Source organism: Spea bombifrons, chromosome 1, assembly GCF_027358695.1.
Source record: "Spea bombifrons isolate aSpeBom1 chromosome 1, aSpeBom1.2.pri, whole genome shotgun sequence".
NCBI lineage: Eukaryota > Metazoa > Chordata > Amphibia > Anura > Pelobatidae > Spea > Spea bombifrons.
The window spans coordinates 45,903,776-45,929,077 of record NC_071087.1 but is presented as its reverse complement, the minus strand read 5'-3'; the positions used below and the strand labels follow the sequence as shown (position 1 = coordinate 45,929,077).

Genomic DNA, 25,302 nt, shown 5'->3' with positions numbered 1-25,302 from the left:
TGTTAGCAGCTAGCTTTGAAATCATGCAGTAGTTTCTATTGTCAGGATTTTTTTTGAAGAATAACTGGGCCTGTGATAGTTTCTTGGCTCAGTAAAAGCAGCCTGAAATATCTTAAAGGCTGTTAATAAAATAAATTATATTATTTAAAAAAAAACCCATAGGACTGTTTATTTTGCAGTGAATAACAGTGATTAATATAATGTTTATTCACTATACCATGACTTTGCAAGTTAGTGGATCACCTACGCTGGAACATTTGTACTTGTACTTCTCACTATTCATTTTAGAGTTCCATCCCTGTAGAGTTTTTCTCCTGCAACAAAAAATGATCCAGTCCTGTACAGGTAAGGTCACATTCAAGTACTCTACCTGAAATCTATTCTATATTATATGGGCCAACTCAGCCTTCTAGTAAGAAAAACTGGCTACGATCGGCCCTTCATACTACGTATTGAAATAAAGGAGAAGACTCAAACCTAGTGAAAACTATTGTGTGTACCACAGACTGAGGAAAGTATTCAGAGGTTGGGCAGACTGGATGGGCCAAATGGTTCTTATATGTCTTCACTCTCTATATTTCTATGTTTCTACTTATTTTATCATTGTTTTATTCCTCGGAGCAGAGGTTCCCTGGTCTTGGTTCTTTTTACATTCTCACAGATATTTAGCTTGCTTCTCTGCTAGTGATGGAAGAAACTGCTTATGTCAACGCAAGTAAATATTGAAAACCTAAACTGTTGCACATTTGAACACTGGTGATGAGGGATGCTCTCTTACCGACACCTCTCCACTAATACTATTGTTAAGAAAATTCCACAAAGCACAATAATGATAGTATCCCGTTATAATGACCTATTATTATTATGGTGTCTGTGGCTACGTGCCTGCAACCACTCAAAATAGGAGACAGTATGGGTTTAGATAGTCAACATCAGGCATGTCCAAAGTCCGGCCTGAGCGCCAATTGCGGCCCGCGTTCCGGACTGATAAGGCCCCCCAGATAAGTTGCCCAAATATAGATCTGTTTTTTTGATATTAAAGGCAGAGTGATTTAACACCTGTTTAGATTTGTCATCCAAGTCACAAAATGAAAAGTATGCCGTTTTCAATAAACTTTCCATAAAATAGTTAATTTGCATTTAATTTTAATGGTTCAAAGAATGTCAGGCAAAATGGTCGGCCCTCGCACATGTTCACTTCATCAAATCTGGCACAAAAAGTTTGGACATGCCTGGTCTACATCTAAGATGGCACAGATGCATGGTATAATTTAGTTTGATCCTATGTTATTTATTGCTTGATTAAAATGTGCATTTAACCCTACAGGAGGCAATCATAGCATGGTTAAAAGAGTAAAACCTATGTGGAGTTGGACTGTATGCTTTGTAGACTCTCTTCAAATGATCTTAAAAGCCTCCAGCATTGGTTCTGACTATCACAGTCTGCCAATAAATATATGTAAGGTCAAGTCTGGAGTTCTCCTATAATATTCTCTTCTCAAGATTTTATTTTCCAAGAATCATTCTACAGGAATTTCCATGCGGTCTAATAAACTTTAATAGACAGCTAAATGCAACTATGGAACCCTACAAGGAAGTTATTGTTCTGTCCGCCTGTTTATGCTGAGTCTACTCCTACATATGATAAACACATTAAAAAAAGACTTTCAATGGAAATGCACTTGTACCATGTTATGGAGCGACTAAGTGTGTTTGCTCCTTATATTCTTCATTACAAAAACAAGTTGTAAATCCATATCCAAAGCTTATAAAATCTGACTTTTAAATACTCTCATGAATTAATAGTTTTCTTAATAGAAATATTCCTTAAAGTCATTAAATACATCATATGTGTTGCTAATCCAGAATTATTTATTTATTTATTTATTTATTTATATATTTAGTTAATTTTATTTATATTTTAGTTTGGCATTGAAATTTTATATTATTGTTTGATTACTTATGAATTAGAAAAATTCAGAAATTTTTAGGATTCTGGTACTTGAGGACATGGATTAGATACTTTCCCTTTAGGAAGTGAATTACAGCAACGGCATAAGTGACAATTAGATGCCAGTGATTTATAATGCAGCCTGATTGAATGTCTATAGTAATTAGAACCAACAAGGCCAGGCTGGCCCAGAGCACTATGCTTGTACTGGTACTTGGCACCTTTGTAGTCATGATGAATTTTAGATACCATTTTTTTATATATATATAAAGTAGTTCTGTGAAAGAGGTTTGTCTTCTAAAACCTGTCTGCAAAGAAAAACAAAGACCATGTGTAGGGATAGAACAACTTTCACATGAGAGGGCAAGTGTAGCCATCTGACCAAGTAACAGCCCTCTAAAAATTGCCTTACTCAATACACTCTGGCCACAGGTAAAAGAGAACTAAAGAACCCTCTCAGGGTGTAACTGATGCCCTAAAACCTTGTAATACTAACACTACTGGCTATATACAGAACTGCAAGTAAAGCACTATAACATTTATGACATGAGGACTGGAACCCAATAGCAGAAACTAGACCACAATCACAGAACCGGAAAAAGGGCGACTGAGCCAAAATCGTAAAACAAGTTGTAGAAGGAGGTCTAGCCAGGTCTAGCCAAACAGGAACAGGAGTCAGAAGCAAGAGCAAGGACAAGCTGGGTCAAATACACCAAACAATCACTGGAACACAAACACATGATGGCTACAGCAACCAAGGGCAAGCATGGGGGTGCAAATTTGGCCTTTATATGGCATTTCTTGATTCACCAGAGGTTATAGGGTCATAAATTGACACTGGTGACATCACTTGCACCCACGTTGTCTGCGAGGAGGACCTGGCTGTGGCCTTCATAAAGGGGAAGCGTCGGATCCAGCGCATAATGTTTTTGGTAGTGGCCCAACAAGAAAACCACTTCTTCTATTGCTTAATGTTATCAATATTGTTTGTTGTGTACAACATTTTAAAAAATTAATATAAGAACTTCACTACCAATAATGTGTATGTAAATCTCGACGGTTATGTAAGCAGGCATGCAAACATTGATTAAATCTGCAGTCAGCCAGGTGTTTCATAAATCCTTTTCATTTACATGTTCACTTTAAAGCACAGCTCTTTAGCCTGTAACACTAGAGGTCCCATAGGACACATTTTAACACCTCTGCAATTTTTTTTTTAGCAAAACATGGTCATAATCATAAAGGGTTTCAGAATTTCAGCACATCAACACTGAACCCAACAGGATGTAGACCACTTAGATGGACCTGATAACCAATGTCAGGTGAAAGACAGAAGTCAGTATAACATTTACACTTGAACCAATATGCAACCATATGTGTTAATTAGACCACTTTCTTTACCGACATGTACTATAAATGGTAGATCTGTATACAGAGCCATATGTAAGGATATTCCTGCTGTATGGAGCGCTATTCTAATCACTGCCATAAGAGGGGTACAGTCAGTATATTTTAATGGGGTCCAACCTCTGGAGTGGCTCAAGAACCCCACAGTCCCATACAGGTGTACTCTGCCACATACCTTCCTCAAATACTGATGGGTTGCTTTCAATGTAGGGTCTTGTAACATGGGGCCAGTTGAAGCTGCACTTTTTAACAATGGTGGATCTGGGGTAAGAGATCTAGACCTTTTTAATATGGAGGACATATTTGGGAATAAACATGATGTTCTGAAAGAACGTTGTGGTCTAAGCCCTAAATAGAGACCTGGAGTGAAAAAATGGTGGCCTGACTTTTGGTAGTTCATTACGAGGGTACATTGTCAAATTGGGAGGTATAAGGCCACTCTTCCCTCTAACCTTTGAAAAGGTCACAAATAAAGTGATTTATTTCTGATTAGAATTCTGCTAAACAGTGATATGGATTGAGCCATTAAATCTCCACTGGTTTATAATCACAGTACTAAGCAACTACCACAAAATGTCAAATAACATCTTCTGTTTATTCAATCAAATTGTAAACTCATCACTGCATCTTGACTTGTTTTAGTTTTTGAAATATTTGATCGACTAAAACAGGGGAGGGTGTCACAACAAGTCATGCTGTATTCCCACTGATTTTGACATGTCTTTTCAGTCAAATTTGCTATTAGTGTCAAATGCCCCAGGACCAATACTAGTACAATTCCATGTATTATACATGCCTACATCTAGGAAGCTAACATATTAAATATCCAGGGCTCTGTAATTGGCCAATTGTAGATTTCAAAGGTGATTGTAGCATACATGAAGCTTCAGTAAAAGTGTCTCCTTAAGATGCAGATACACTATTTAAAAAAACAAGGGGTTTTGAAACTGGTTTATGACGTGCTTGCTTCATTGGCTTCGGTCAGGCATGTCCAAAGTCCGGCCTGAGGGCCAATTGCCTCCCGCGTCCTGGACTGATAAGGCCCCCAGATAAGTTGCCCAAATATAGATCTGTTTTTTTTTTATATTAAAGGCAGAGTGATTTAACACCTGTTTAGATTTGTCATCCAAGTCACAAAATGAAAAGTATGCAGTTTTCAATAAACTTTGCATAAAATAGTTAATTTGCATTTAATTTTAATGGTTCAAAGAATGTCAGGCAAAATGGTCGGCCCTCGCACATGTTCACTTCATCAAATCTGGCACTCTTCGAAAAAAGTTTGGACATGCCTGGCTTAGGCGAACATGTTTCAAATGGATATGTTTTTTGCAACTTATTTTGTTGTTTCTTGTGAAGATGTTGAAGTTTATGACAACAAAAAGAAACCATGTTACCAACCATTTAAAATGGTAGGGAAAGATCAGGTTAGTTGGTTTAACAGTTTTTAGCTGTCTGCGTCTTTTAACTGATATATATTGTTTTATTTATAGATTATTTACAGGGTATCCTAACTAACCCCAGATATCAATTATAACATATGAGAGGAAAATCATCTATTTGGAGGGTAAAGTACCACAAAATTAGTGTGAAATATGACAATTGCCCTTTCAACCTGGCAAAAAAGAGCCAAGAATAAGACTCAAATCCTCAAAATGGCCTGTCATTGACAACATCACTCTAACAACTTAAATGGGGTAAAAAAAGCTCTCCAGTTCAATTCACGTCTAGATTTATGTTCTAATTCCAGGAACTAGGTGGATTAAGAGGGGAGAGTGCGATGTAAATGGTGTAATCAAAAGATCACCACATCACCCTCCTGGGAATAAATATATGAGGACATTCATGTGCTGTGGTGAAAGGTTAGGGAGGCTTGGTTCTTTATCTGCTCTTAAACTATATCTCCAAGCAGTGAAAACCATCAAGCCTTCCCTTTTAATGTGCTTTGCTAGTAGAAAAGGAATCCAAAAAACCCCATTACCTTCATAATGAATCACAGAACCTAGACTGCCAGAAGTAGGTTGACAAGAAGGACAGACATACCTTTGATACTAAGGGTCAATAGGTCAGCTTTTTAAATGTTCAGCCATTGCTATACATATGAAATGGGGGTTTATCCACTACAGAAGAGTTCTCAGAAGACTTTGCATGAGAGTTGTGGTTTCAACTTCTTGACTTCACCACACATTATGAAGTCTCAACCGCAATAGGCTTCTGTGGCAAGAAGAGCTTGGTTGGGCCTGTATAGTCATACCTGGGAACTCTCTGGGGTTTTTTCACCACTTCTCTGGTTCTCTGGGCGAAAACCCAAATCTCCCAGGTCGCAGGAGCATGGTCCTGACACGCCCCACTCCCTGCCTATTTCCCACTTAAATGGGTGTGTGTCCCACAAAGCCATCAGGTCCGCCAATTTATGCCCAGGTAGCCAGAGCTTAAATGTTTTCAGGTATGTGTATAGTGCATAGTCAAGTCAGTGGGATTTATTCCGTCTCCTCACCCACTGCATTATGCATTATAGAGGGCCATCAAAGCCCTTCACATTGGAGAAACATTTCCCTGTTAACTTTTAATAATGAATAGTGAAGTGGGGGAGTTAAAATCAGAACCCTCCTTTAATCTCTGCCTTTAGTGAATAAACCCATATATGTCCATGACAAAGGCTTGTGGAAGCTAATGGTCGCATAAGGGGCAGTTATTGAAAAGTTCACCACAAAGCCTACCTTGTGGCTGCTTCCCTTTACATGTGGATGGGCTTAAATACATGTGTTTTTAAGACCCTGGAATCCAACAAAACACTCCGTGGTTTTAGATTGTGCCAGGGTTAAATTAATCATACGCATGTGGTGTAGTGTACAGACAATAGATGCTGATTAAAGTCTGGTAAGGCACAGTACAAAGTCACTTACGATTTTAACAGGTCAAACAGGTGATCATTTTCACATCTTCAAATATTTTTAGTTTAACCAGTCTGAAAAGGTTTGAAATACTTACAGGGGGTCCTGTGAAAAGACAAAAGAAAAAGAAATTAATGTTAGGGCAAAAATCAAAAGTAAATCCAATACTGTAAGAAACATCATTAATTGTACTATCAAATGCTAAAACCCTTCCCAGAAAACATTCTTTGATCATGTACGTTTTATGACACTTATTCTTTACATGACACAAAAGCACGGATTTTGCCCTAGAATTTACTTTTTATCCATTCGTTTTAAACCTATAGGCTTAAACAGATTAAAATTATGGCCAAAGTCAAACCTGTAACATTGTAATTGATTTTTTCACAAAGGTTTCACTTACTTTTCAATACAAAACGTGTGTACTAAGCTGGTAGTTAATAAAAGTAGACATAATATACAGGCTATGCAATGTATAATAAAAAAAACCACTATATAGTTCTGTTGAGTATGCAGACCACTTTATTGCAAAGTACAGGACATTTGAAATAAGCCAGCAGGGTACCACATTGCAAATGTAATCAGGACAACTCAAGTGGAAAACTCAAAAGCACTTTTAAAATAACTAATTCAAAATCTAAAACTAAACTGAACCCAACGAAAGAAAGTTGGTTCACCCCTCTGCATGCTCTTCTTACAACAGTATTCTTGATTGTTTTATGATTAATTAATTCTTGCAGTGGCCTATTCCCTCTGATTTACATTTTTCTCTTAAAAGATGGGAACTAAGTAATAAGATAAACTTAGTTGTGCAGAGCTGGTAATATCATGTTGACTGATGCTAATGCATCCATCATAGTCCTTAGTGATTAAAGTCAGTGGAATAACTAGGGGAGAATATACAGATCTACACAAGTCAAAATGTCCACGTAAACATTTAAAGATCAATGATTTGTTAGCTTGTCTAAAACATGTCATGCTTATTTACTTCAACCAACCAATTTTTATTTCTAATTAAAGTATAGTTTACTTGTCACAGCTCACTCATGTTGAATTTATCAAATAATGATGCAATTTTGTGGACATAAGGAGTAAATAGGCGCCAAAGTGGCCAAACTATCTGAGAGGCCCATATTTTGTGTGCACATGTCTCCATGTGTGGTAAAGTCTGGTATTAGATTCTTATTATTCTAGAGCATGCTGTGAATGCTCTGTGTATCACATCCTGCAATGCATTCCCATTTCATGGATTCACAGCAAGTCCAAGAATGCCAAAGACCACCAGAAGGCAAGGTCAATAAGCTTCACTACCAGTACAGACAGCGACAAAAGAGGGAGAGAAAAGTCTATATATGGGCCTTAACTCACATCCTCTCCTCTGTCATGGATCTCGTGAAGATGGTAGACCTATTTGGACAACGCCTTCAGACCTGGCGAAAGTCCCACTTCTGGATTTAATTTGAGTGAGATTAATTTTCCAGTCTCTACCAGTTTTCTGGAAATGTTTTCACGTAGCCCTCTGGAGCTTTCCTTTCATCACCTGCCTCACCATGAATATAATAAAAAAGTAGCTATTAAAGTGTCACATTTTGTTACATGATACCCTCACCTTGCACTGATTAGCGCACCCTACATGCTTTCAAAAAGGCCCATCGCTAGGTGGCAATGAAAGAAATGATTTGCCAATCAAAATCAAGGTTGTTTGGCCAACTGGAAACATCCGATCTGTGTTCTCAATGATGTTAGCAGGAGAGCTTAGTATTTCATCAGTACGGCATTAGTTGTGAGATATATTGTATAACACCTTTATTTCTCACCAAATGCCAGGCGTGACTTCAAAAGCTGGAAACATACCATCTAGTGCAAAAGTCTAACCCTGTTTTTCTGAGGGTTACTAAAAGTGGAAAACCACATGTTCACACTACTACTTAATCCACAGTGGTCATCAAAAAAATACATTTAACACATTAGAATTTATTGATGTCAGGGATTAGAACCTTGGCAACACACATTTTCCTCTAAAGATTTTGATTCAGGATTTAATGTCAAAGTTTTATTTTTGCCAAAGTAGCCAACAACACAAAAACTCGTCAATGCTGACAATACACATTTTATTTATGCACATTTGGCATGTAGATTTGCATTATATGAAAAAAGTGATGGATTCAACTATTAATAAATACAGAAATCATTAAGAAAGACTTACCAGGTTCACCTCGTCTACCCCTTTTTCCTCGTTGTCCTGGAGGTCCTAGGAAAAGAACAATAAACTGTTTATTTTGGCCATTATGCATAGGTGATTCATTTGCTAACAAAGAACATGCAACCGTTTTTTTGTTCATTACAATTTTTCATTAATTTATTTTTGCCTGTGTAGACACAAAACACACATTTCATCCTGAGATTTAGATTGTTTCCCACTGAAGACCTGAATGAAATTGTATTTTAATTGGCTTTTTTTTTTTACTTCCTCAGAGGCTTAGCTGCTGCATTGACCTTGGATGAGTTTAAATCAGCGCCCCCTCCGAATGTAGCAATTCTAAAAGCTGGAGCCTTGGAAATGATATCTGAGCTACTTCCATGAACCTCCTATTAGTGGTAATGACAAGCAATTACTCATTGCATTATTCATTATGAATGAAATGCAGATTGAAGTCTGCTTAGGAACTATGAGTATAATTTATTAAAGTCTGGCCGTGGAAAAAGACAGAAAACCTAGAAACCTCAAACTCTACGAACCGGATATAGCAGGCTACAAAACTCCTTGGGTTTCCTGAATATGGCATGGTACACATCAACAACAGATTTCAATAAACACAACAAACATTACAAGTGTGAATTAAATAACTTGTTATAGAGCTTGTTATGCACAATATGTATTTCCTCGCTCACACAAGAAAAAGCCTTAGTCCCACCAGCACAACACCCAAGGCAGTAATCATGGTGAATAACCTATATAGAGGAGGTGGAGGAGTATAATGTACTTGAGAGCAATAACGACTGAAGAAGACTAATTTACTTATTCTAAATTGTTCCCTTATTAGTACTTAAAATATATGACTGTAAAAAAAAAACGTATGTATCAGAAATAAGTCTAATAGCCTCTGAGAAAAACTTGCATTTGGAGTATTTTATGTACAATTTAGGAGCTAAGGTTTAAAGACTAACCTCAAAAAGTTTGATATAACACGTTATTTGTAAAAGGGCTATAATGAAAACCATATACTTATGCTACTTTACAAATAGATTTGAGCAGAGCATTAAATGTGATCAGAAATTACCGTTCATGGGTGTCCCTTTAACACAGTATAATATTTTCCAAAAGGCCCAAAGTTTAAATACTTGTATGCGCTAAAAAGGTAATTTCACAGTTTAAATTCAGGGATGACAACTCTACTCCTCCATGCATTAGCTGGGATATCCAATAGGGGTAATGGCTTAGATGACAGGTTTCCAATTGGCATCATATGGCTAGGCACAGCTTTTTAAGATTTTTGTAAAAACAATTGGTATGTCACGGGTTCTATGGGTGTTGCAAGTTGTGGCTCTCATTGGTTAGCATCTCTATACGTGTTTTTCATACCAATACAAAGGTATAGGACATTTTTGGGTAGAAATAGGCGAAAGGAAGGGGTATATTGTTTTGAAATGTCAATACATGTATTACAATACATGTCCTCCAACACACTTGTGATTAATATACTCTATCATTAATGATAATGAGTAGAATGCCCTTAAAAATAGCAAAAAATAAAATTCTGCTACACAAGGACTATATTAAGATTGCTGCATTAAATTTTACATTATTATTATTATTTTATTTAATGGTATGCTTAAATCTTCCCCTTTAAAAATAAAAAGTAGTTCACATAAAGCATAAATACTCTATGTACATATATATATATATATATATATATATATATATATATATATATATATATATATATATATATATATATATATATATATATATATATGTAGCACCCAATATGATTACATTGAAAGAGTATATATGATGCTATTTTTTAATAAGAATTTGAAATATTTTTTTATAGGAAAAGGACTTTTACATTCCCTTTTATCTCACTGATGGTATTTTTTTTTAACTTCTCTTTCATTTTGACATTCATTTATCACAGTCTGCAGGAAGAAATGTGTTGAAAAGGAACAACGGGGCACCTGGTTGGAATAGATGGAGACTAGGAGTTTTGGCATTCACCGCTGAAAAGATTAGACTACTTCTGCTTGCATCTAAGAGAACTGAGCAGATATAACTTAAGTCTACAAAAAAAAACTGTCAAAGGTCCTAAAATGTCATCGAAAGAAAGAAAATTGGCGTTTGTGTGTGGGCTAATGAAGTCTGTCTCTGGCAATCAAAGGATTAGTTCTCGAAGAAAAGCAGCAGTGAGCCCACGAAAGGACAGCTGAATTGAGGATCTCTCTCATCAATGTTGACACTGTTTCGTAATGACCACATGCACAAGTGTTCTTGAAAATGTCAGGATTTCTTGCAGGAGCTGCCTGCTATTTGCGTTTTTTTTTTTGTTCTTTCAGTAAAATGGATTCTATTTTGCTGGTTATTTCCCTAATACGTTTAGATGTCATACATGTGCTAGCTGCAAATTGTTCCGTTATCATTTTTTCTATTTGTACAGAAATGTAAAGAGGTCGAGCAAAAGGCAAAGGAAAAAAAAAAAGTTTGAGTGGCAGCCTGGTTTGACAATGGCTCATTGTAGTGTTGGTATTTCTTGGCAAACCGCCAGGATTATAAGGCATAGTGTCACTGTGTCACCAGAACATTGACAAATTAGTCTCATGGGGCTCCAAGGCAGGCACTGTAAAATGTATCCATGTACGTACCCATGAGAAATTAAAATAAATTAAAGGGCTGCCTGTTCTATGTACAATTCTGTCCATGTTTTACCCTTTTCACTAACTTTAAAATAGATCTGTAACTTACCCCAAATACTATATCATGGACAGGGGCGGATTAACAATAAGGCAAATAGGGCAATTGCCCCAGGGCACCTGGTGGCGAGGGGCCCCCACTAGCTGCTTACTTGCTGTAGTGTAATTTAGCTATGTATCTGCACAGCATCTGCACAGTACTTTGTGTGCTGGATGATGTGGGCGCCCTTTGGGACCACTTGGTGGACGAAGCCCCTCTTCTGCAGCAGGGGTATTTGTTGAGACAGCGACAGACTCCATTCTAGGCATCGGTGATGTCAGAGTCAACTTGTCATGCAGTAGGATCAGCCAATAAGCTTACACTTCAGACATTGAGGGATATAGTGTGTTAGATACAGGAAAGATGATGTACATATCCCAGAATGTGTTTTTCCATATTGTCAGTGATTTCATTTGGGACACAATAACCAAATAGAATGACACTGATCTTATTCTGTTTTATTTTTAACAGCATCATCTTTGCCATTGTCTATCCTCCTTCAAATGTGAGTTTTCCAATAAACTATAGAGTTGCCCTAGAGCCCTGGGACTCATATGTGATTCTCATCTTCAGAGTTTCCAGGTATGACTATAGGTACATAGAATTTGATGGCAGATGAGAACCATTCCGTTCATCTACTCCCAGTTATTCCTGAAATAAAGATTCAAACCTTAGTCACTCCTGGGTCTCGTCTTAGATTGATCATAGCCTTGTGCACATTGCATGTTTAAATCCCCTTCACGAATTAACCTCTGCTGGGAGAATTTACATGAACTTTAATTTACTTTAACCAACTGTGTTACTGTTCATTGATTCCATCGCTGGAAACCTGTGCTATTCCAACAATGTGCAGAAAGATCATTATCACGAAACGAAAGTATAAATACAGTTTATGTCATTTCACTTCTTTTTCAATGTGTCGCTTAGGAAAAGGATTTCGACTTGGGCATCTCATATTACAATCTTATATTTTAGTACAAAATAGTTTCTTCTTTGGGTGTCTACTTCAATTTCCAAGCTTCCATATTAAAGAAAAAAGGAACCCCTAGGGGAATCGGCTGTTTCAATAAAGATTGATGATTGCATGTTATATTATGGACAACTAGGGAATTACCTTATACTATGGCTTACTTTTTGCCCCAGAATGTTCGCTAGCATTGCCAGAAAATATGATAGGAACAGTTTAAAAATAATTTGAAAAAAAAACGTAACATTAAAATAAAATGTCATTAGGTACAAGATATAAGATGTAAAACGGCATGTGTATAAAACGGATAATCAAAAGCAGTAGACATTATTTTCTGCGTAGAAGTATTTCAAATAAATGTAGGGGCTTTAAACACTAGAGGAAAATGTATTTTTTTGCCAGATGTCAAGTGTGAGACTGCAGGCTAATAAGGAAAGAAAGGGACGGCTGTGCGAAAGAATAAGTTCCTGATGTTCGCTATTAATCTGCTGTTTCAGGAGCACATTACAAGATGCTGGGGATTGTTTGAAATACATTATCAGTCTTCATGTCACAGTGGGTTTGTTTGCAAGGCTCCATCTCTTCGTCTCACTCAAGCAAACAGGCCTATGTTGACCCATCTGGAGCAGTGTTTGCCTTCCTTAGCTGTCCCTCAACTCACTTACTTCTACAACACTCTCACAGTTGGTTGATGGTGATGCAGACTCTGGCCCTTTGGTAAATGATCAAGAAAGGATGAATTTGATAGAATTAAACCTTTTGAAAATAAAGATCCAGAATCCTGGGAGTAAAATATTGATAGACAGTATTGCTATGCTTGTTATCTATCTATAGGTATATATAAGATTATAAGCCTGGGAGGAGGATCTGTTTACCTAATGTATCGGCGTCATACACTTTGAATGTTTGTACTGTAAAAATCGCTGCATAAATTGTTGGCGCTATATAAAAAATATATCAATGCATATATAGAATGTGCTCCGTGTTCACAAGAATAGTATTATTTATCATAGTAATTATAAAAATAATAAAAATAAAATGACAATAAGGGATAATACCTCCTTCTGTAAAAGCTGAACACCCTGTGGAAGAGATGCTATTTACAATAGGTTCTTATCTGGCTTGGATATGAACAAATAATATGTATTTTATATGGCTGTCTCTGTTAGAAATCTGTGTGGTGGGGTGCTGCCTGTGGTGCTTGATACTTATATATATATATTTCTCTACACACGCCACAGACGTCTGTAAACTGGAAAGATTCATGATCTGACCAATAAATTACTTAGCCACATTATTTTTTGTAAGATCAGAGAAGTCAAAGATCAGACCAAAGGTCTAAAAAATGCAATGTCAGTGAGTATGATAGAACGCACCTTGCTTTTAAAGTCAAAATTGTTAAAATGTCAGAAGTCGGCGTGGCTTAGTTAGCTAGTCAAATCTCAGTGGGGGTGTCAGTATCTAGGGATCAAACAAAATCAACACTGGTTACATGATGAAAGTCCTGCCAGTACAAAGCATGCTTATAGGTCATACCAAGCCCAGGGCAGATTAAAGGTTAACATGTAATGATTTTTGATATGGAACTGGGGGATCATGTTTGAGTGTACAGGAGGCCAAAGAGGGTCATGTTACCCCATGTCTACTTTCAAAGCTTCTGTTCATACTTTGAGTTGGCCACCTGAAAAGTTGGTGGGATTTTCATGGTAGTTGCTGCTAAAGACAATAACCGTACAGTGGTGTAGTTTTATTCTATTGGTCAGATAGGGGATGATGACTGATGAACGTGGATTGAACACAAATGTGTTTTAACCCCTTAATGACAAAGCCTGTACATGTATGGGCTAAAAATGCATGATTTTCAATGGGTTTAGAAACTGCCCATTGTCCTTAAGGGGTTAAAGATTAGTGATTGTTCAGTTGTAAGACAAGAAACATCCAGAAATATAGACATGTGCTTCAACATGTATCATGTGCAGTCTCATATATTTTAAACTATTTAAAGTTAGGGAATTTTATAGATCAGAATGTACAAAATACCATCGAATTAGCTGTTAAGGGCTACAAATCCTATCATGTTTAGCAAGGTATTGGCACAGCGTGATGAGAATTGTAGTGCAAATCAACTGCAGTGAGTTTGTAGACAGACAGCAGCAATAAACATAACCGAGCCTTGCTTTAGCGAACACGCCGTTCTTAATCACTCCGGATTTCAGCTCGCTAATTGTGTCCGTATGCCCGAATCTCTCACGTTTTCAAATTTACTATGCTGATCTGTCAACATAGGTTTCCTACATCAGATTAAAGGACTGGTCTTTGAAATTCACAGAATGAATTTACAAGAAAATGTTCAGTGAGTTAAGTGGAAAAAAAGAAGAAGGAAAAAGAAAATTCTTCCCCCCAAAGGATAGTTTATAATCTCTGTTTTGTACATTAGGCTGAGCACATCCTGAAAGACATGAAACAGTAGTTGGTTCTTTTCAAACTCCATTGTGTGCAAGCGGTAGCACCTACTAGCCGATAAATCATCTTGCAATGCATTAAAACACAGCAGGAAACGTGCCTTAAAGGTACATACATCAGCGGTGCTGAGTTAAAGCAGTGCGAAAATGTCTTTATGAGTTAACATGCATTTACTTGAAATAGTTCAGTTGATTTAAATACGTTTAGTATAAACTATCTGCAATGAAATATAAATGATAAAACATATTAAATATATATAGAGGAATATATTATGATAGAAACAGATAGACATACAGATACATAGACAGAAGGACAAATATAGATAGATAGATAGATAGATAGATAGATAGATAGATAGATAATTGATTGATAGATAGATAATTGATTGATAGATAATTTATAGATAGATTTGTCATTAAGGGGTTAATTTATTCTTCCCTGTGATTGTTGTTGTTTGACTCAGCCATTATAAGAAAGAGGTAAGGAGAACGAAGAGGACATCAGAAATGGTAACTGATTTGTGACTCTGCTACCCAGAGACACCGATCGCAGCTCCATGAGGGGGACTTTTAAGTTATACTGACTGGCAAACAAAAAAATACAATCTATAAGTAGTTTTAATGAATGCATATTCTTATTTTGTACTCTATAATCTATCCTGAGACTTATGTTCATAGAGTAATTTAGATGAACATTATACTGGTTGCTATAGTGACTGCACTATGCGTACCACTTTGGAACAGAGCCACTCTTTATGGACCCCATTGTGTATGTGTTTCAGTGTACTCTTATCAAACAAATTCTCACAATGGTGTTGTTCACGTAGTCAACCTAATGTTATGTTGCCAGAGTGTCTAATATACTGGCAGAGCTACGTGCGAATAAAATTAATAACAGAGAAGAGGAAATCTACTGGTATAAGTGTCATTTCCGCCCCGGAGAGATGATCCGCACACTTAACTCCTCCGACAGCCCTGTCAGGCCTTCGTGATTACGATGACAGATGAAAGTATTCATTGGCCTCCAAGGTTTTGCATTTCAGTTGTGACGGCATTGAGCGAGCGAGAAGGAAATGCAATACTGGCAGATTAAGAGCGGCACATTACAAGTCAAGAAAGCCTGCCCGCTCTATAATCTGCTTTAGCGACACATGCCTCTCATTTCTTTACACATAAGACCCTTCCTTAGTTGAGTGTATTTGGTTCAAAGTCTTGTCAGATGTTGCTCTAAAACAACAAATATATCATATCAAGAGGACCCTGGTGACAGGTGCACCGAGAGATTAAGTGGAGGTGGAAATCATTTTTTCTATGATAGTGTGTGGCATGCACATGTTCAACTGTTTATAGGTGCCAATAATAATTAAAAAAAACAATAGGACTAATGCATCAAGGCTATCAAAAACAGTAAGCAATGGCCATATGCAAGGATGGGACAGAGGATGCTGCCACTAAACTGCACGTTAATACATACCTCTCAACAGTTTTCACGGGTTACTCTAGATTTTTGTCCCATGTAGCTGCCCCATGTGGGCAGTGGGGACCATGAGCCATTTGGGGAGATCCTACGATCATCCTTGACTGGCTCGGGGAGGTCTGTGCAGCACGGAGCTTTATTGTAGCTACTATGTGACTACCTGATGTTGCGAGAACTTCTGCCCCCTCACAAATATGAGCAAACCAATTGTTTGGTGTATGTTGATATGCTATTAAAAGATTTACAATGTAATATTATCAAACTGGAATTGTCTGTGGTGCCCATTAGAGTCCATATTCAGTCTCCAGCTCTATGTGTTATTCAAGCCACAAATCAAGTCTGACCCAAGACCCTGTGATAATATTAACATCAAACTGTTACACGTCCACATTTTATTCACACAATTTAAAATATAAACACAGTTTCTGTTAATAAACACATTATTGCAACTTTTTAGACTGTAGAACACACTCTTACTCAGCAAACATTCTGCACTTCTAGAAAAGGGGCATCCGAGGAGCAAAGAGGAACATTTGGGTCTTAAAGAGGTACTGACCCTCCTTCAGGGAGACACGTGAGAAGTAAGGGCTAGCCTTTGGCTATTAAAACCTATTGTGCAAACCACTCCAAAGTGCTATATATAAGAGACAAAAGTGCATTTTCCCAGTACATCTAAAGCACTAGATTAATAAGTCAATCTCCATTGTTATATTATATTATATTAAGATGGGATAAATGCTGGCCTCCAAGATGTAGTACCGAGGTCTTAAAAAACAATACCTCATTTGTTGGTAGGCTTTTGTCTCAGACATCACCTTGGGATACAATAACCAGTACCAAGAAATTGAATAATACTCTGAAACTGAATGATAATACAAATAATATTGTTATTCCATAATATCAGCGCCATGGGAAACAGAGAAGTTTTATTAGGTTTTATTGACCTTTGCTTTCACCTACACTGATCAGATTAGACTTGAAACGATTTCCATTTGCATTATATCCAGCTCTAAACTAGACAAGTGATATTTGCTTGAACCATACAATTTTCTTTTAATATATTCAGTCTGTGTTACTTGTAGCTTGAAGGAAAAAATACCAAGTGGAATTCTTAAACAACTCAATAACCATTTAACCTTCATCAAGTGAAGAACCTTAATGGATATTCGTGTGCAGGCTTAATTCTACAAGGTTTCTAATGGAGGAATTGAGATAAAGCAAGAACTGAATAGGGCACATCCATATTGCGTGTTATAAAGAGACTAAAGTATGTTGATTTGATGTGTACTATTGTAAATCAGAACAGAAATGATTAAATATCATGGCAAAATATTACAATATAGAACAGGGTCTAAGTATAGGCATAATGTAGGCCCCTGTAGTCATACCTGGGAACTTCTTCACTCCGGCTACGCAGAGCCTTCCCTTGCAGGACGGGGCGAAGACTGCCCACAGACGTCAGCGGGACCATCGGCGCGCGATCCCATGATGTCGGTGGGTGGTCCTGCTGACGTCTGTGGGAGTTCCCTCTGACGTCGGGGGCATTCCCACTGATGTCAGGAATTTAAAGGGCAAATGGACAGGGAGCGGGGTGTGTGAAGACCCCACTCCCACGACCCGGAGGATTCGGGTGTTGACCCGGAGACGCAATACATTGAGTTTTTGATTAGTATAGGGCATTTCCATTTTTGCTTTTATTTGTAGAATAAAACCTCCACGTTTTAATTCATGTTATAAACATACCGGTATTTGCATTTCAGTTGTAACGCTGGATATTTGTCCTTTGACACTTTCATAGAAATAAGGGCAGTGCTTATTCAAGTAGAGTTGAAAAAGTTACTAAAAATGCCTCTTTAATTGCAGCAGTAACTTTGCGGCCCCTGTCTAAGAACGATATAAAATATACTCCCTCATTTACCTTTAGGTCAAAGATAACCAAAGTTATGAGCAGATGATTGTCTTCAAGGTTGCAGGGCACATTATGTGGTAAAGAATTTGAAATGTTTCAGGAGTTTAAATTGGTCTCTCTTCAACTAATGAACAGGTTATTAAGTTTAAGATACCCTTAAGTAACCCTTAATGACGATTCCCTTTGACATTACCAGGAGTTATACTTCAACTGCATTGCACTGAACTTAAGTGCCCCCTTTGTGACTCATAAAATGAAAATCCATACTTCTAAGCACAATAGTCATTTATAAAAATCTCCTTATTTTAGATATTAAAAAAGTGTTATTATATATATATATAACAGTGTGCAGGCAGCTGGAGATAAAGCTGCTGGAGAGGAGAGAGGTAAGAGGGGGCGGGATGTATATATATATGTGTTTGTATATATGTATGTGAGCAGGGGTATGTAATTGTGTGTATGTGTGAGGAATGTGTGTAAGTGTATTTACATATGTGTGCCAGAGTGTATGTTTGAGGGGGGGCAAGGTGCAAAGATGGCACAGACAAGTTGTTTGGGTGCAATGATTGCACAGACCAGCTGTTGAAGTTAAGGGCCCCTGGGGCAATTTTCCCGCCAGGGCTCTGTGGTTTCCCCTGGCATTGTGGAATATGGTACTATATAAAATAATAATAATAATAATAAAAGTTGCCCAATGTCATTTCATGTCCTCTTTAAAAAGATTCTAGATACAGATAAACATAAATAATATGATTCTATTGCCATAACGAATACATTTTAAAAAATAACAATAAGGAAAGCATTCTCTAGCCTGTCATTAGCTTTTTACTGACTATAAATAGTTTCTATTAAATCTATTGATCTGTTGGTTGCACGTGTTCATTGTTCCACAAAATGTTGCACTAGATGAATTTCAAGGAACTTAGCTATTTTACGGTTGGATCGATACGTCCCACACTCCATTACCACCCAGGGTTGTAGGCAGTGCGAGGTGCATATATGTATGTGTGTATATGTATATATATATATATATATATTTTATTTTTTTACTGATCAAATTATGTGATTGTCTGCAAAGGAAATCAGTATTTTATCGATGACCTAGATCTACTAATGAGTCTTTAAATACACACACTCGATAAAGGGAAAAATGCCTAATTGTAAAAATCTTGACAAATGGAGCTCAACTCTTCCTTGTAGACTGTTTCTCAATACACTGCACTCTTACAATGTGACATTCTCAGAACTGGATATTGTCAAGTACTCCTTCTCAACCAGGCTCTTTCCCCACATGAGATAAAAGCGGACACGTCTAAATGGCAAGGTCAGTATCTGTGGCCCAGATGTCTCTGGATTTATTTACTTCCATATCATATGCTTTAATTCTTTGCAAGGAGAGTGCAGAGCAGTCAGTGGAAACTGAATTTCTCATGACTTGTGCCAGTGTCTTCTGCTATAATCAAGGCTGTGTCAAAAGCAGCATGCCAGGATCCCTATCCCAAGTTATAAAAACGGCCCAGCTGTAGTTTGGCACGAAGCCTGACATGGTAAACGAACAGCATATGTCGGTTTAAATCTCCTGGCATTGGCTAAGGTTTTCTCCTATCTTACTGATTTATCTTATTGGATACAAAAGTGTTTTGTTTTTTCTTCCACAGCGAGTAAAATTGGAAGAGGATAAATAGTTTTCTTACTCAAAAATGAATATATTGCAATCAAATGTTGCCAAATCAGCATGTACTGGTGATGAAAGCATTTTCATTAAGAGAGATATATATATATATATATATATATGTATATATATATATATATATATATATATATATATAGTCCTGTATTTGCAAGCATTTATATATGATGTGCTATATTCTGCCATATAACAAACATTTAACTATATATATATATATATAATGTATATATGTGTGACCGTACTGTACTAAATGACATACTCTTGCACTAGCCCCCCAACAAAAAGGTTTTTTTTCGAGATGCTTTCCCTGCAATCCCATTGTCAGAATAAGTACCATGTATGTAATGATACAGCAGAACAGAACTATGCCAGGCATTGTACTGCCATGACACGAAACAGAGCAATGTGTCATTTGCAGATGAGTAATGGGGTGGCAGGATGCTAGCTATCACCTGCAGGCAGCTCTGCCATCACGCTGAGCCGTTTCACATTATTGACAGTGCCAGCATGTGGCTAATACTGGTGAACAAATATAGACGTGTCCATCACTTGAAATGTGTTTCCCAACAGCACGCAGTTACTCGGCTGAAACATTGGGGAACGACATTTTTCTCCATGACACACTGCACTGTCATAATGTTGGATGCGGAAGGAACGAAAATTAAAGTACAGCTTGGGAATACCACTTCAGCCTTTTTATTGACACTTTTTCTAATGCTGGGGGACCACTTGCATTTAGGAAGATGATAACCAGAACCATATCATGTTTGCCCTGAACTCAAATTCACAACAGAGTATATTAGAATCAGAATTAGCCAACCCGAGGCTGGCTAATCTGTTTTGCGGAAGAGTCTGCATAAAGGTTGTTGTTTCAGCTCACTGACTTCACTGTGTAGTATGAAGGAACAGTCTTAACGAGTCTTCTTGGCATAAGGACTAAACAGACCTTGTAGGGTTGCGTACTAGAGGACTGCATTGGGAGGCGGGTCCTGCGGGTCCCGCGGGACCCGCCAAAAAACTTGCGGGGGCGGGTGGTCTTTCTGGGGCTGCGGGCGGGAGTGGGCGGTCAGGCACTGTACCTGCGGGTCCCGGTAATCCCGCGCGGTCCCGCAATGATGCCTTCTCGCTGCTCCATTACAGTGTCTCCTATCTTGCTCCGCCCATGAACAAGGCGGAGTCACGTGATGTAACGTCACTTCCTGTGACTCCGCTTGGCTTCTAGGCAGGGGGGGGGATTGAAAGGTGGTTTGAGAGATGCTCTGACTGGCCCACCATGCTGTAAAATCTATAGAGGTCTGCGCTGTATCTCTATCACAGTGACTATGTGACCTCCTTGCAACGCATTAAAGCTGTGCATCACTAGGCGGCTGGAAGGGTACCGCAGGCCTTACGCAAAACATACCTAAAAGATACCCCCAGACACGCCTCGATCTTGCCCCACAACAGCTTTGGACAGATGAAATGTTGGGAGGTATGGGCTTACCTGCTGAGTGCCACACAAGCATTACTGGGTTTGATCGCTGCACCTCCTGTGTTATACAAATAGTATAATGATTCCAGTATAGGGGGCCAAACATGCTATGGCTAGGGGTCTTAAAAGCTATATTTTAATTTGTTTTGTTGGCTTTTTGTGGACAATTCATCACGGTCTAACTTTACTATCTTAAGAGCTAATGAGGCGAGTAGACCTCAAATGACATAAAGCACTTTACCTTCTGGTATAACCGTGAAGACGTAACAGGTAAAATGCAAAGAAAAGCATGACACTGGCTGTACTATGAGAAACATATCACATTTCTTGTTATTTGTGTTACATAGTATTATTTGAAACCTGGATCATCTTCAAAATGATATGTAGTCTTATTCAATCAGGTGAGGGCGAGTCTGGTTGTCAGGACTGACCATGGAAAATTTAGTACTGTTGGCAGTGTGTTGAAAAGGATGCTATCTTGCTAATTCTTGGTCCTGATACTAGAGGAAACTGCAAGTAAAGCACACAAAAAAGAAAAGTTACCGGTCCAAAAACTTTGTATAAGGGCATCCCAAGAGACAATGGGCCCCTTATCTCCCTTGCCAGCCCCCATTGCTTTTAATATATACATTCCTTAATGGTATGATATATTGTAAGTATCTGTATGCATATCCCACAGTTAATGTAACTATATCTAATATATTTTGTGGTTTTACCATACCACATGCAGTAATGGTCACAGTTTTGCTGAGATTGGTGCTTATAATGGAAATCCAAGCCAATAATGATACATTATCTATTTAAGTAACTGATGGGATCATCTTGATGTGCGACAATTACTTTAACAATTCAAAACCACAAATTTAATTATAAATTGAATGTTCAGAAAATGACATTACAATGGCTTTCATCAACAAATTAATGGTTAATACTTTGTTTATAAAGATTCTGCCATCAAGGCGCATTTTTAGTTTTAATGGAATTCATTACTCTGCAAACTTTTGGCTATCATTACTAAGCTGAAATGATAAAAGCTAATGAACCATTAATAAGCTTCTTTGCAGCCGAGTTGAAATAATAGCATTCTGTAATATAATGGTACACTGAAAATATTTTTGATATAGTTTCCATATTTTGGGTTAAAGAAAGTTGGTTCTTTCACAAACTTGAAATGTTGTGGCAATGGAGAATATTGTTATAAACGATGAGATACTGAAATATATATATGTTACGGCATAATCCCTTTCCCCATAAAGCTATGATAGGTATTGTCTGTAATGTATACTCGTGGTAGGTGTATTTAGATCATGTTAGTAGACTGAGCAATGCACTATGGTAAGCAATGGAAAGTTAGGATCTACAGTTAATGGGGGAGTAACAAAATAATAAAGGACAGTGGTGCAGCTAGATGGATAGTGGGAAAGTGCCCAAAAACCGAGACTGTCCTGCAAAAACAAGGAGGTATTGGGAGGTATTTTAATACATAATCCCCACAAAGCTGAAACTGATTGTGTATCTTAAACCAGTATCATATTTGGCTGTTTATAGACGTCTTCTTACACCATCTCACACCAAGTATTCAGTCTTCATTTCTAACTGTGTATAGCGTTAAGGATCCCACGAAAAGAACTGATTGTGATAATGCATCCCTCCAGAAGACCTACATTAACTTTAAATTCATTCATTAGTACAAGAAGAAGAAACATTTCTTCTAAGATCCTTTCTTTGGGCAACTGATAGAGCCAATACTTTCATACTCTGTATCCATGTATTACATGTTTTATTAACAGTGCATTGGTAGGTAGGCTTACCCTCTTTTACTTTCTAAATAGCTTTTTTTTATCCCGTATTTAGACTGCTGGCAATAATGTCCTTTTTCAGAATCCATTTAGCTTAGGGAAATATTTCACAAATTTAGGAAATATTACTGCCAGAAGGAAGCTGTTAGTTTCCAGACTGTAGAGATTCATCTAAAGTATAGTGAATCCTGTCTTGATCCCTGCAATAATGCAGCCCAGAGTATTGCAATCTAAGAATGCTGACCTCGGCAGACAGCCAACAACAGATGAGAAAATGCATTTGTCTAAAAGAAAAAAAGAAAACAAAGCTGATCCTACATTCTATATTACTAACAGGTTAATTTGTAATACGGTGAATAGTCAAGCCCTAACAGAGTCATGCATCAAGCATCCCATTATTTCTCATGCTCTTCAGACTGCTAGATTGCTTTAGCAAAAAAAAAAAACTTCAGAGACACAAGCTGAACCACTAACACTATTCTATGATCATTCATCTGGCTACCTAGTGCATGATTGGCGCAAAGAAACCACCCGACATTGTTAAAAGAGAGGTCAAGGAGAAAGCCTTTGGTCTCAGATGTCTCCAGACCGCAGGAAGCAATGATCTGCAGGAATGCTGACTTAACTTCCATTTCAATTTACACTTTGTAGAAATATAACCCCCCAAAAACACATTAGTTTAGGGAATTAGGTGAAATATCCCAGACGTTACCAGGCAGCTAGAAGCTCTCAAAGGAAATCTGAATTTTATAATAATTTGCCTAAATATGGTAACCCATGCATATATATATATATATGTATATTTCTACTACTAAATTATATTTTTTCTATGGCTTGGGATTGGTTTATCTTTTTTATTCTTTCTCATTATCCTTTTGTACAAAAGCCAGTTCAATGCATGTTATTATATTCAACCTGCAGAAAATTCAATAAGATTTGAATATATATATATATATATATATATATATATATATATATATATATAAAAACATTCTGTATTTTGGGACAACTAGATGCTGAGCACAGAACTGCGTATAAAGGTTACAACAGTATTATATGGTACATACAGTAATTCCATATTATGCCTGTGTTTTTACAGGGGTTTAATTTTTATTATAGTTTTTACCATATGGAAAAATATATAAATTATATATATAAACAATATATAAACTTCTGGCAAACCAGGATCGAGCTATCAAATATGTAATTATAAACGGGGATGCTTTCAATTATTATTTCCCGTTTTGTGGATATCCGTACAAATATAACTATAAAAACTGCTGTTTTCCAAGTTGCAGAATCAAGGTAACAGCAAATGCACTTGTACTCCGGCTTATGAGGTGTATCCAACCTAATTGCTTAGTAATGTTGTGGTCGGTTAACACAACAGGTGCGCATATTTCCAAACAGTGTCTGTGTGGTAAATCAATGAAAAATGTATTTCACTCAGAAAAAAGAGTGACATGCTAGATTATATCGCTACAAAGAGTTGTGGTACATGGGACTCATTCTACACAAGATAAGTACTTCATTTTTACTACTGTTCCCGCCATAACGTGTTACAGATTCAGTGCTTCCCTGTTCCTTGGGAAGACCTACAATTAACACTTAGTAGATTATTATTGTTATTATTTCTTACGCACCGTAAACATATACATGATGTCAAAATCCATTGATATATTAATAGTTCCTAAATTTGTGAAATATTTCCCTAAGCTAAATGGATTCTGAAAAAGAACATCATTGCCAGCAGTCTAAATATACTGCCATCTCTTACCATCTATACACCTACGTCAATACTTAAAAAAAAAAAAAAAAAAAGTATATGCATTTCTAAAGATCGATTTGGACATAATGTTTAAATGTTTAAATGTGGTCATGATTAGAACCAATGGAATGTTCAAAGGAACAGAAACATTCAGTTGGTTGCCATGGGGATAAGACAACTTTTATAAATAACGGATCCAACCAGGCAGCCACATTGGACCTCACCGGCCTCCAGGGCCAACAGTTACGCTATGGTTTTGCAGAAGAAGGTGAATTAGCACCTTAATCCACTATGAAAAAATACTCTTTAGGCAATATTTTAAGAGCCCTGCAATATGTTATATATTCCACAGACAGCTTTGAGGAGCTTCCAGCGTGTTATAAGAAATAGGGGTGGTCCGGCAAGACTTTTGTTGAGTGCCCACATGATTACAGCCAGCCCTGAGAAGTAACCCAAGGGAAGGATGTCCAATTAAAAGTGTAAAAGAATAAAAAATCAAGGACCGCACCGAGAAAGTATATCCTTCAGAGAAAATTGGTCAGTGTGAGTATCGGTCACAGCA

General features: G+C 37.3%; 1 protein-coding gene across 1 annotated transcript in view; it reads right to left on the bottom strand.

The window, feature by feature from the left end:
• The window catches only part of COL25A1 (collagen type XXV alpha 1 chain), a 195,896-nt gene that overhangs the window by 78,124 nt on the left and 92,470 nt on the right, over window positions 1-25,302 (bottom strand). The window contains exons 3-4 of the mRNA XM_053461495.1: window positions 8,456-8,500; window positions 6,347-6,354 (exon numbers count right to left, since the gene is read on the bottom strand). Of these exons, the coding sequence (XP_053317470.1) occupies window positions 6,347-6,354; window positions 8,456-8,500 (53 nt within the window). The remainder of the gene's footprint in view (window positions 1-6,346; window positions 6,355-8,455; window positions 8,501-25,302) is intronic.